Here is a 13,482-nt window from a genome sequence, read left to right as displayed (position 1 = left end):
CTGGTCCAGTTACTCCTCTGGGAAGAAACAGTAGTATTTTCTAAACAAATTATAACATTTGAAGAAACAATGGAAAAACAATTCGCATTTTTTGTTGTTATACGTCTTTGAGTTAGTGCTGAATTCACAGTGACCCCAAGTGCAAAGAAATAAAAAGGTGCTTAGTCCTGCACCATCAGCATGATCTGTTTGAGATTGAACCGTTGTAATCCATAGGATTTTTACTAGCTGGTTTTCAGAGGATGATCCCTAGGTATTTTTTCGTAGTCTGCCTTAGTCTGGAACCCCTCTGAAACCTGTTCAGCAACATTGCAAGGAATTTACCACTGACAGACCAGTGCTGGCAATGCATAAGGTACATTGGCCAGAAATCTAACTGGGTTACCCACACAGACTATCACTGAACAACCACTGTCCTTTTTCTTCATATTGTTGTTATTGTGTGTCATTGAGTTGATTACGACTCTTAGCGACCCTTTAAGATGAAGTAGAACCTCTCCATAGGTTTGCCAAGGCTGTAATCTTTATGAAAGCAGATTGCCCATTTTCTCTCACAGGGTGGCTGATCTTTCTGTTAGCAACTGCTGACCTTTCTGTCAGCAACTGCTGACCTTTCTGTCACTTAACCAGTTAACCACTCTGCCCCCGGGGCTTTTCATCTGACTTTGAGGTTAAAGTAAACTTTAGAATCTTCTACGTCCCAAAAAATGTAATATATAACACATTACTCATTGATAAATATAGATTAAATTCTAAAGAAATTCAACAGAAATTAATCTATGTTGTGTCAATGAATAATGTGTTTTATGTGGATTCCCCAATCTGGGGACATAGAAGATTCTAAAGTTTATTTAAACTTCAAGAACCCATAGAGTTGGTAATACAGAGATAGTATACTTAATTTTACCTACAAAATAACATCAAAGTTTTCCTTTAGTCTGCTTCATTTTTGTCTGAGAATTTATGTGAGATTTTTAGTCTTAGGAAACCCTGGTGCTATAGCAGATAAGAGTTCTGTTAACCAAAAGGTGGGCAGTTCAAATCTACCAGGCACTCCTTGGAAACCCTGTGGGGCAGTTTTACTCTGTCTATAGAATTGCTATGAGTCAGAATCAACTCGATGACAACAGTTTTTTTTTTTTTTAATAGAGAAATGCTGAGGTAATGCAAGTTTAGTGAAAGTTATATGGTAAAACCCATTGCCCTCAAGCCGATTCTGACTCATAGTGACACTATAGGACTAACTGGAATTGCCCTATAGGGTTTAGAAAGCTATAATTTTTATGGAAGCAGCCTGCCACGTATTTCTCCTGTGGGGTGACTGGTGTGTTTGAACTAGCAACCTTCCAGTTAGCATCTGAGCGCTTAACTACTGTGCCACCAGGTCTCCCCAACCATAATTGATTTAGAGCACATTCGCTTCCCATTCTGACTTCTGCTCTATTGTACTTCACCTAATGTCAGTTTGCACTGGAGTGTCAGCAGGCATTTCTGGGGTCCAGATAGACGGGAATTGAGTTAATGACACTTTATTCCCTGTTGCCATCAAGTCAATTCTGACTCATAATGACCCTATAGTAGGTGTATTTCTATGATTCAAAAACAATGGCATGTATCATTTATTAAAGAGATCTTTCTGGTGTTAGAATAGCTTTTAAGAACACCTAGCACCTGGCATGCTGAGAAGTGTCTTGAATATAATTTAATAATTTTTTTATATTTATGATTTTGTAAATTTTTTGACCAAGATCAGTTTGCTTATAACTGAAATTTATTTCTATTTCTTTTTCAGTTTGAATGTATATTCACATTTATGTTTCAATTGTGTAAATGAAACTTGAAAAAACTGGGAAGTTTTCGTTAAAAAGTGTAATGCAACTATATATTGCATTACACTTTTTAATTTGCATTAAAGTATTTATAATTGCATTACACTTTTTAATGAAAACTCCCCAATTTTTACAAGTTTCAAGACACATAATATCTGGATACATTCCTCCTAAAAGCTATGGTTTATATCAATATTTAGGGATTTTGACTTTAATTGTATATGCTTTGTTGACTGTAATATGACACCATGGAGAAGACCAGTTTCATAAGCTAGTTAGAGTGTTCATTTGTGCATTTATTATATCATATATTACAAACTGTCAATTTATTTCTGGAACTCTACAATAGAGAATTCATAGAATATAAGATTTTAATGATAACATCTGTCTCTTCATTTCATAAAGTTTTACAAAGAAAGTCAGTAAATCAAAATGGAACTACCTGATTGGAGCCAATAAATCCCTTTAGTTTAATCCACTTGGTTTCCCTTTTGACCTATTCTCATATTCATTGTCCCATCAATGGAAACCTAAGACTCTGTAAGCATGGTTTTCAATTTCATTGATATAAAATGCAGGATTTAGTTATTACTATGTGATAGAATACCCATGCTTAGTCTGCACAACTATTAGAAACTTCCAGGGGCCCAAACAAGGTCTAAGTCTACAGTATGCAGTAGCTGAAGTTCAGACCTGGACTACAGACAGATGTCCGCTAAGGATGATTTTAGGTCCTGTGGCTGGATGGAATTTTCAGGAGAATAGTAGTAATCCTAGAAATAAGCTAATTTTTAGTTTGATTTTGTCAGCATGATCCAGTAGATTGGGAGGCAGGATGATACCAGAGATTAGTGAGTCACCTCTGTCCCTTCTCTTTTAGATAAGGTTCTCTGTTATTTCCGCACTCAGCTCCAATCTCTTTTCCAGGTCTTTCCTCTCTCACAGAATAAAAACTATAAGCCTATGTCCCTTTGAAAACTTTATCTCAAATTTTCTGTATCGTAAACCCTGATATCATAGGATTTTAGTGTAGAACACTAGATTGAGGTAAGGAATTCAGATTTCTACTTCTAATTCTATAACTTTTAAGTTTTCAATGTTCTCTAAGAATTATCCAAATGTTTATTGACTCTATCAGCATCTTCAGTGTCTTTCACTACCTCCCTCTGAAGATGATCAGATTTTTCACCCTGCCCATTCTCCTTTTTGGAAAAGAATATCTCTAATCTGTTCTGTCCTGGAGAAACCCTGGTGGTGTAGTGGTTAAGAGTTCAGCTGCTAACCGAAGGTCAGCAGTTCGAATCCACCAGGAGCCCTTTGGGAACCCTATGGGGCAGCTCATCTCTGTCATATAGAGTCACTATGAGTTGGAATCAACTGAATGACAGCTTTTTTTTTTTTTTTAAACCTGTCCTGGCCATGTAAATGTGTACATTTTAAATATCTCTTTGTATTTATTATCATCAGAGCAGGAAGAATATACAAGTGTGTAAATGGATGAATGATTTTTCAATCCTCAGGCATGGTAATATCAGGTAGGAATTATTTTAGGTTCAGGGAGTTCTTTGTAACTCCATAACTCTTAAAAGGCACAGTATTTTCCAGTCTACTCCATCAGTTTGTAATGACCATTCTGAAAAACCAGGTCCATTCATAAAGAAACTAATAGGAGAAACAAAAAACCAAAAAAAAAAAATCAAAATGGACAACCAAAAATGGCATTTTCATGGGAAAATCATATGTAAAAATTATTCAAAGTTCAGCAAATGTTGCATGGTGCATACTTATGTTAACAATATTCATTGTTTAAAAAATATTTCAATGGACATACTCCTACTAAAATAATATTTAATATTGTCTTGGGTATAACCAAACCAAACCAAAACCATTGCCATCAAGTTTATTCCAACTCATTGCAAAGAGTAGAGCTGCCCCTAAGGGTTCTAACAATGGCTGGTGGATTTGAATTGCTGGCCTTTTGGTTAGCAGCCAAGCCCTTAACCACTGCCTGTACTTCTACTAAGAAAACTTATTTAGTTTTGTGAAATTTGAATGTTCCTGGGTGTTCTATATTATACCTGGCTATCCTAAACTTAATTTGTTGTTGCTATTTGTTACTATGCAGCTGGCTCCAATTTATGGTGACCCTATGTATAACAGAATCAAATGATGTTCATGCATATGCCATCTTCATGATCATTGGTAAGTTTGAGTCCATTATTGGTAATATTGTGTCAACCCACCCCATTGAGCATTCCCTCCTTTTTCTTGGCCCTCTACTTGACCAAACATGAAGTCCTTTTCTAGCTATTGGTCTTTCCTGATGACACACCCAAGTTATGCCTAATCTTAATAGATTTATATTAAAGTGGTGTTGAATTTTCAGGTATTTCTAGCTCCCTCTTCACTTTCAATAATCAAATGCCAATATTAAAAAAAAAAAAAAAAGCTTCCATAAATCAAATAGAGCTATGACACACTTTTAATTTATAGGATTTAATGTTCTAAAAACACGACAGAGCTCATGGAATTCCAGTTAACAAAAAAGAAAATGAGTATTTGTGGTGCAATTGAATGAATCATCTGTGAGTGTCCATAATGGTGTCTGCAATCAGGAATCAGGAGTTACGGTAAATGACCAAAATCCACATGATGATCAGAATCAAAGACAGTTTTTTATTCACTCACCTTGAGTAGAGAATGAGATTGAATTTCTCAAATAAATTTCTTGTTTTCTTTGGTAGGATGAATTTATGATTCCCCTTCCCTTTGTTGTATTCCCTGAGGAATTAGTATGCATTTCACTGATTATGCTCAAATCATCTGAGGGACTTAAAAAAATTGCCTTGATGTGCCTGCTAATTTTCCAAGACATCTTACATATTCTCCAGTGAAAAGAAGGAAAGGACAATTCAAAGAAAGGAACAAAACATAAGTGATCTATACAGTCTCATGGAACCTACATGATATAAAGGTACTTGTTCAAGAACACAGTCAAAAAATATAGGCACAGTGGAGAAAAAAAAAAAAGAATGGAATGTCAGCTCAATCTCGGTAAAACCGGAAGAGTTGCAAAGTCATGATGAAATAGTAAATGCCAGTATCATCAATTATATAGGATTTTTTCTTTGAATTTATTACCAAGAGAAATATCTAGCACGTTAAAGAAAAAAAAAAAGCAGGTACTGTGTTATAAATTTGTCATTTAACTCATACATATGTTGAACCCATCAGTGAACTCATACATTTAAAAAAGAAGAAAAAAAAAATTTTTTTTTTTTTTTTAAATTTAGCCCTTACTATTTTCTTGGGTGATGTATATGGTCAACACACTCTGCTGCTAACAAAAAGTTTAAAAGTTCAAGTTCACCCAGAAGAGCCTTAGAAAAAAGGCCTGGCATTCTACCCCAAAAAAAAAAAAAAAAAAAAAAATTGGCCATTGAAAACTTTTGTGGAGTGCAGTTCTACTTTGACACACATGACGTCGCCACGAGTCAAAATCTACTCAAAGACAACTAGTATTCTCGTATTCGGAAGACACTGAGCTCAGTTAAAGTATGCAATTTTCCTGAAATTTCACAATTGATAGCTAGAGGACTTGAGATTAAAACATGATGTCTACTGGCTTACGTGATATATTTACCTCTGATCTTTGATAGTAAAAGAAATATGCCTTTTTCTTGAAGGACAGCAGGTATTTGCAACTAGCTTGCTTGATTGGCCTGTTTCCTTTCTGTAGAATTTCAGGAGGCAGGAACTTTCCTTCCTTTTTTCCTGTCTCTGTCCCTTTCAATCTAAGCTGAAGGGGTTTCAGCTAGGATGGTTAATTAGGTCCATCTGTCACAGACATAATGTCTTTAGCAAAAGAGAGTGTAGCCACTTTCTTTGATGAAAGATTTCCAGGACACATTTCCTTAGTTTGTACAACAGAATTTTCCAAATCTTTAAATTCTGGTTTCATTTGCAAAGTTCTTTTTAAGTCTTTCTTCCAACATTTGTTTATAATACTTTGTCTTCTCAAGCTGCTCTTTGAAATTTTCTGTTCAGCTGTTTTACTTCATCATTTCTTCCATTAGCTTTAGCAGCTCTACCTTCAAGGGCAAGTTTCAGTGTCTCTTCTGACATCAATTTTTTTCCCCCTATCTTTCCTGTCTTTTTAATGACCTTTTGCTTTCTTCAAGCATTGTGTCCTTCATGTCATCCCACAACTCTTCTGGTCTTCAATCATTAATGCTTAGTGGGTCAAATGTACTCTTGACATGGTCTCTAAATTAAGGTGGGATATACTCAAGGTCATATTTTGGCTCTTGTGGACTTGTTTTAATTTTCTTCAGCTTCAACTTGAACTCACATATAAGCAATTGGTGGTATTTTCCACAGATGGCCAGTGGCCTTGTTCTGATTGATGAAATTAAGCTTCCCCAACATCTCTTCACACAGATGCAGTATATTCAGTTTCTATGTATTCCGTCCAGTGAGGTCCATATGTGTAGCCACCGTTTATGTTGTTGAAAAAAATTATTTGCAGTGAATAAATCATTGGTCTCTCAAAATTCTATCATGCTGTCTCCTGTGTTGTTTCTCTCGCCAAGGCCTGATTTTCCACCCACCGATCCTTCTCCTTTGTTTCCAACTTTTGCATTCCAATCACTAATAGCTACCAATGCCTCTTGATTGAATGTTTGATCAATTTCAGCCTGGAGAAGTTGATAAAAATCTTCAATTTCTTCATCTTTGGCTTTAGTGGTTGTTGCATAAATTTGAATAATATTGATATTAGCTGATCTTCATTGTAGGTATATAGATATTATCCTAACACAGAGAGTGTTGTACTTCAGGATAGATTTTGAAATGTTCTTTTTGAAAATGGATGTGACGCCATTTTTCTTCAGTTTGTCATTCCTGGCATAGTAGACCACATGATTGTACAATTCAGAATGGCTGATATCAGTCCATTTCAGCTCATTGATGCCTAAGATATTGATCTTTATGTGTTCCATTTCATTTTAGATGACTTCCCAATTTTCCTAGATTCATACATCATACACTCCACATTGTAATTTATTAATGGATATTTGCAGCTCTTTCTTCTCATTTTGGATGTTGCTGCATGAGCAAATAAAGCTCTCAAAAACTTTACCCCACCCATGTCATTAAGGTTGACTCGATTTACGGAAGCAGCTCTTCCTCAGTTGTATGTTGAGTGATTTCAAACCTGAGGGGCTCATCTTCTGGCACTATATCAGACAATGTTGCACTACTATTCATAAAGTTTTCACCTGTCAGTATTTTTTCAGAAGTAGGCCACCGGTTCTTCTTCCTACTGTTTTAGTCTGGAAGCTCTGTTGAAGCTTGCCCACCATGGTTGACCCTGCTAGTATCTGAAATGCCAGTGGCATAGCCTCTAGCATCACAGCAACTCACAAGCTACCACGGTACAACTAGCTAATACACCACTACTCATCTGTCACTTTGTCTTATTGTGGTGGCTTGCATGTTGCTGTGACCACCACTCATCTTATAAGTTTAAAACTTATAAAATTGGGTAAAATACATGAAATTGCTTACCAAAAAGCTGAATTAATTTCAAGTGTGATAAATACAAAGTGATTCATGTTTAGACAAATTATAATCAAACTATCAAAGACAAAGAATTTTGAAAGCTACAAGCGAATTGCAACTGAACATACACATGGAATTTCAGTAAGATTAACAGTTTATTTCTCAGCAGAAAGCATGGAGGTTTAAAGGCAGTGGGATTACATGTTTAAAGTCCTAGGATAAATAGCACATGTAATAGAATTACATGTCTGATAAAATTACCCTAAAATTAAGGAAGCTGTACAGGATGAAATGAAAGGACAATAGATAGTAAGGCAACATGATACCTAAAAATAAATAACATTGATAATTGATAAACGTATAAGCAAATATAAAAGCCAATATCATTATATTTTGCTTCTTAATTCCTCTTTTTGGTCCAAATGTCTGTGAAAGCTAAACCAAAATAAACAGATGAGATAAGATGTGTCGATGTCACTCAATATTATCCATTGAATTGTGTCCCTCTCAAAAAAATGTGTGTCAACTGGACTAGGTCATGATTCCCAGTATTGAGTGATTGTCCACCATTTTGTTATCTGATGTGATTTTCCTGTGTGTTATAAATCCTACCTCTATGATGTTAATGAGGCAGGATTAGAGGTAGTTACGTTAATGATGCAGGACTCAGTCTACAAGATGAGGTTGTGTCTTGAGTCAATCTCTTTTGAGATATAACAGAGAGAAATGGACAGAGAGATGAGGGACCTCATACCACCAAGAATCTAGTGACAGGAGCAGTGCGTGTCCTTTGGACTCACAGCCCCTGCACTGAGAATTTCCTAGAACAGGTGTTACCACCGAGGGAATGGAGGTCGTTCAGGCTCAATGGGCCCTTGTCTTTCTCTTGTAAGAAAACATAGAGGAGGCAAATTTGGGTCCAGCTCTAAAAAGTTTATTTTACTTATGACAAATAAAAGGAATCAGTGGGGGCTTATGCCTCACCAAAAGACTGACTCAAAAAGAGAAGCAAGACCAGCGCTTATTTGGGTTTGGTGGAGACAATACAGCAATGAATATTTAGTGGGTTTCTTTCAAAGGATGGGTACTTCTCAGAATGGCAGTGTATACTAATTAGGTGGCACATGCATCTGGAATCCAAGATGGAACCTGCTGATATTCAAGATATAGTCCTCTTGGCAGCCCTTTGCACCACTTATTGTGGGATATAACATAAGTGCACTGATCTTTGGCATTACATCGTCATCTTTGGTGGGCCAAGGAAGGTTAAACAGCAGTCGTGCTTTGCTCTTCTGTGCATGAGGAGCCTGTAAAAGAGGAAGGGACTAGAAAAACACTAAGAAGGAGATAGTAATTCACAGGTTGTTTCAACCTAATCTCATGTTGTCAGGGTGTGGTCCCTGTTTACCCAACTTCTAGATGGTAATCTTTTAACAGCTCTTCTGTTCTGCCAGCAGAGTTAACCCTATCTGTCTCACAGGGGAAGATTGATGACAAGGACCTTCCTCCAGAGATGACAAAGAAAGCCTTCCTCTGGAGCCAGCACCCTGAATTTGGATTTCTGATCTACTAGACTGTGAGAGAATAAATTTTTGTTTGTTAAAGCCATCCACTCGTGGTAATTCTGTCACAGCACCACTAGATGACTAAGATATCCCATTATGGTAGAATTTATTTAAATGTTTGTTTACTAGCTTGTTATTTACCAGTTTAAAACATTTTCTTAGGGGACTATCTATGCCAAAGCAAAGCAGAGAAGAAAGAAATCAAATTAAATACTGACAAATCAAAATTACCTAGTTTACTTCACACTTTTCACACATTTTAGTACATCATAGTTAAGAATTTATTTTCACAGTAGAATTGATTGATAACAAAATGACAAATAAATTATTCATCTGTTAATAGGACACAACAACTCTTTGTAACACTATGCTGCTGCTTCAGGCTTAGAAAATGCAATGGGAAAAACACTGAAAGACGCTAGTCCTTAAAAAAACAGACAGAAACAATCACATGTTTTATTGATCAAGAGTATATTCAAATTTATCATTGTGGAAGTATGAGGGTCTGTGAAATCATGTAAGTAAGCAATGCATAGGAAGCAAGGAACGTTGGGGAAGAAATGACAATTTGAGATGTAAAATAGGATTAATATGTCTTATTATAAACAATGTAATAGTATCTGATTTATAATTAGCCTTTACCTTGGAACCAAAAGGAATGCATTTATATCTACTAAAAATATTATTAAGTGACATTGCCTTTTGCACTGTTTACTAAAACAAGGGTGAATATTAAACACAAAGCTGGCAATGATTTTTAAAAACCCTATGGAAGGCATGTTTTACCTCTTTGTTCCTCAAGCTGTATATCAGAGGGTTAAGCATGGGTATGACTAAAGTGTAAAACACAGAGGCTATTGTGTCGGTATCATTTGAGTGAGAAGATTTGGGCTGCACATACATAAATAATAGAGTTCCATAAAACACAACTACCACTGTCAGATGAGAAGCACATGTGGAGAAAGCTTTTTTCCTGCTCTTGGCAGAATGCATTCGAAATATGGCTATCAGAATCAGCTGGTAAGACAGCAGAACAACCAGGAGGGAAGATATCAAATTAAATGCTGAAAATATGAGCATCAATTCTATTTCTTGTGAATTTGAGCAGAGTATAGATAACACGGGAACTCCATCACAGTAGAAATGACTGATGACATTAGAGCCACAGAAGATGGAAGTAAACGTCTTACTGGTGAACATCAGAGCCTGGAAAGAACTGTAGAAATATGGAATGCCCACAAGCAAATGACAAAGTCTTTGGGACATGATAACATTGTAGAGCAGAGGGTTACAAATGGCCATATAGCGGTCATAGGCCATGGCTGATAGAATAAAAAGTTCACTGATAAGAAACAAAATGAAGAAAGCCATCTGTGTGGCACATGCATAATAAGAAATGGTATTTTTATCCACAACAAAATTTACCAACGCCTTGGGGCAAATGACAGTAGAATTACCAAGATCAATGAAGGCCAAGTGTCTGATGAAAAAATACATAGGCGTGTGTAGGCGGGAGTCCATCTTGGTCAAGATGATCATGCCCAGGTTGCTCACCACTGTGATCATGTAGATGATGAGGAAGACCCCAAAAAGGGGTAGCTGAAGTTCGGGTTTCCTTGTGACTCCCATTAGAATGAATTCAGTTGGCATTGTTAGATTCTGTTGGCCCATTTAGTCTAGTTACCTCTTCTGGAAAAAAACAGACGGTTTGGTATTAGCTTTCATGTAGTATTTTCTAATCAAGTTATAATATATTATAGCAATGGAAGTTTTTTTTTTCCTCATATTTTTTGTTGTTACCTGTCATTGAGTTAGCCTCGACTCACAGTGACCACAAACACAATGAAACAAAATACTGCCCAGTCCTGCACCATCCCTGTGATCTGTTTTGGATTGGACCCTTGTGAACCACAGGGTTTTCACTGGCTAATTTGGGGAAGTTGTGCACTAGGCGTTTTTTCCTAGCCTGCCTTAGTCTAGAACCTCCTCTGAAACCTATCCAGCATCATAGCAATACAGAATTCACTACTGACCAACCCAGTGGTGGTAGTGTATGAAGTATATTGGCCAGAAATTTAACCCAGGTTTCCCATGCAGAAGACTACCAGAGAACAACCACTGATCTTTTTCTTCATACTGTTGTTTTCTGTCATCATTGAGTCATTTCTGACTCATAGTGTCCCTATAGGATGGAATAGATCTTCCTCGTAGGGTTTCCAAGGCTGTAATCTCTACAGAAGCAGGTTGCCACATCATTCTCCCACAGAGTGGCTGATCTTTCTGTTCGCAGCCAAGCACTTAACCACTGTGCCACCAGGGCTCTTCATATGATTTTGAAGTTGAAGTAAACTTTAGAATCTTCTACAGCCAAAAAAAAAAAAAAAAGAAAACTTTGCAGTCTAGTGGATTTCAACTCATAGTGGCCCTATAGGTCAGAGTGGAACTGCCGCATAAAGTTTCCAAAGAGTGGCTGGTGGATTCGAGTTGGAATCCACTTAAGCACTACACCACCATGTTTTCCACATCCAAAAATAAGGAGATCTGTGTGTAACACCTTACTCATTGATATAACATAGATTAAATTCTAAAGAAAGTCAACAGAAATTAATGTCTGTTGTGTCAATGAATAATGTGTTTTATGTGGATCTCCCTGATTTGTGATATAGGAGTTGCTAAAGTTAACTTCAAAAATCCATAATGTTGTTAATACAGAAATAGTATATTTTATCTGTAAAATTACATCAAAGTTTTTCTTTAGTCCACTTCATTTTTGTCTGAGAATTTCTGTGGGATTTTGATAATTTTAGAGGAAGAAGCAGGGACAATCTGAGTTTAGTGACACTTATGTGTTATAACCCACTGCCGCTGAGTTGATTCCAACTCATAGATACCCTGTAGGACAAAGGAGAACTGCCTCATAGGGTTTCCAAGGCTGTAATTTTTATGGAAGTTAGCTGACTGCCACACTTTTCTCACCCAGAGCAGCTGATGGGTTCCAACCACCAACTCTCCATTTAGTAGCAGAAAACTTAACCACTCTGCAACCACAGTTTGCCCACCATATTCACAACTGAGGACACATTCTCTTCCCATTCTGACTTGTGCTGTATTGCACTTCACCTACTGTCGATTTGCAATGGAGTGTCAACAGATATTCCTGGGGCCCAGATAAATGAGAACTGAGTTAACGATAATTTATTTGAGGCTTAGTAGGTATATTTTTTATGGTTCAAAGACAATGGAAAGTATCATTTAATAAGGTGATCTTTCTGTTATTGGAATACCTTCTAAGAACTCACCTAGCACCTGGTATGTTGAGATGTGTGTTGAATATAATTAATACTCTTATTAAATTTTATAAATTTTTATAAATTTTATAAATTTATAAAAGTTAATAAGAGTATTAATTATATGCATAGATTTTATAATTTTTTGACCAAGGTCAGTTTGTTTATAAATAAAATTTGTTTCTTTTTGCCTGTTTGTTTTCATTCTTTTTAAACTTTCGTATTCATGCTTCAATTTGTGTTTATACTTGCATGTCATTTTTTAATGAAAACCCCCAAATATGTATAAGTTACAAAACATACAAGATCCGGATATACACTTGTTATAATCTATGGCTTCTACCAATATTCAGGGATTTTGACTAATTGTATATGCACTATTTCTTCTAATATGATGCTATAGAGGTGATAGTTTCCATAAGGCATTTGGAATATTTATTTGTGTATTTATTACATTATATACTGCAGACTGCCAATTTATTTCTGGAACTCTATAATACAGAATTTATAGAGTTTAAGACAGTGATTTCAAATATCTTAGTGATAAATTTTGTACCTTCGTGTCATGAAGTTTTACGAAGACAGTCAATAAATCAAAGTGGAACTACTCATTTGGAACTAATGAATTCCTTTAGTGGAATCCACTTGTTTTCCCTTTTAACCTCTCCTCACATTCATTGTCCCATCAATGGAAACCAAGGGCTCTGTAAGCATGATTTTCAACTGGAACACTAAGTGGCATTCCAAATATTTAGTGATATAAAATGTAGGATATAATTATTATTATGTGATATAATGCCCATGGTTAGTTTGCACAACTATTAGAAACTTCCAGGGGCCCCCAGCAAGGTCTAAGTCTACAGTATGGACTAGCTGAAGTTCAGAGCTGGAGTACAGATGGATGTTTGATAAGGATGACTTTTGATCCTGAGGCTGAATGGAATTTTCAGGAGAATAGCAGTAATCCTAGAAATATGCTAATTTTTCATTTGATTTTGCCAGCCTGAACCAGGAGATTGGGAGGCAGGATAATACTAGAGATTGGTGAGTCACCTCTGTCCCTTCTTTTTTTAGATAAGCTCTCTATTATTTCTGCCCTCAGCTCCAATCTTCTTTCCAGGTCCTTCCTGTCTCACAGAGTAAGAACTATAAACCCATGTTCTTTTGAAAACTTTATCTCAAATTTGTTGTATAGCAAAGCCTGATATCATGGCATTTTCCTGTAGACTATTGGATTGA

The 13,482-nt window shown here is 36.2% G+C and overlaps 1 protein-coding gene across 1 annotated transcript; it reads right to left on the bottom strand.

Moving 5' to 3' along the window:
• Window positions 1-9,688: 9,688 nt before the first annotated feature.
• Window positions 9,689-10,627, bottom strand: LOC126080534 (olfactory receptor 8K5-like). Its single transcript, XM_049891737.1, has one exon. The coding sequence runs from the start codon at window positions 10,625-10,627 to the stop codon at window positions 9,689-9,691; it is 939 nt and encodes a 312-aa protein (XP_049747694.1).
• Window positions 10,628-13,482: the final 2,855 nt, after the last annotated feature.

This window comes from Elephas maximus, chromosome 7 (assembly GCF_024166365.1).
Source record: "Elephas maximus indicus isolate mEleMax1 chromosome 7, mEleMax1 primary haplotype, whole genome shotgun sequence".
Taxonomy (NCBI): domain Eukaryota; kingdom Metazoa; phylum Chordata; class Mammalia; order Proboscidea; family Elephantidae; genus Elephas; species Elephas maximus.
This window is presented reverse-complemented; position numbering and strand designations above follow the sequence as displayed.

Excerpts from the sequence above, each read along its gene's own strand:
- LOC126080534 (XM_049891737.1), bottom strand. The coding sequence starts at position 10,627 with ATGGGCCAACAGAATCTAACAATGCCAACTGAATTCATTCTAATGGGA.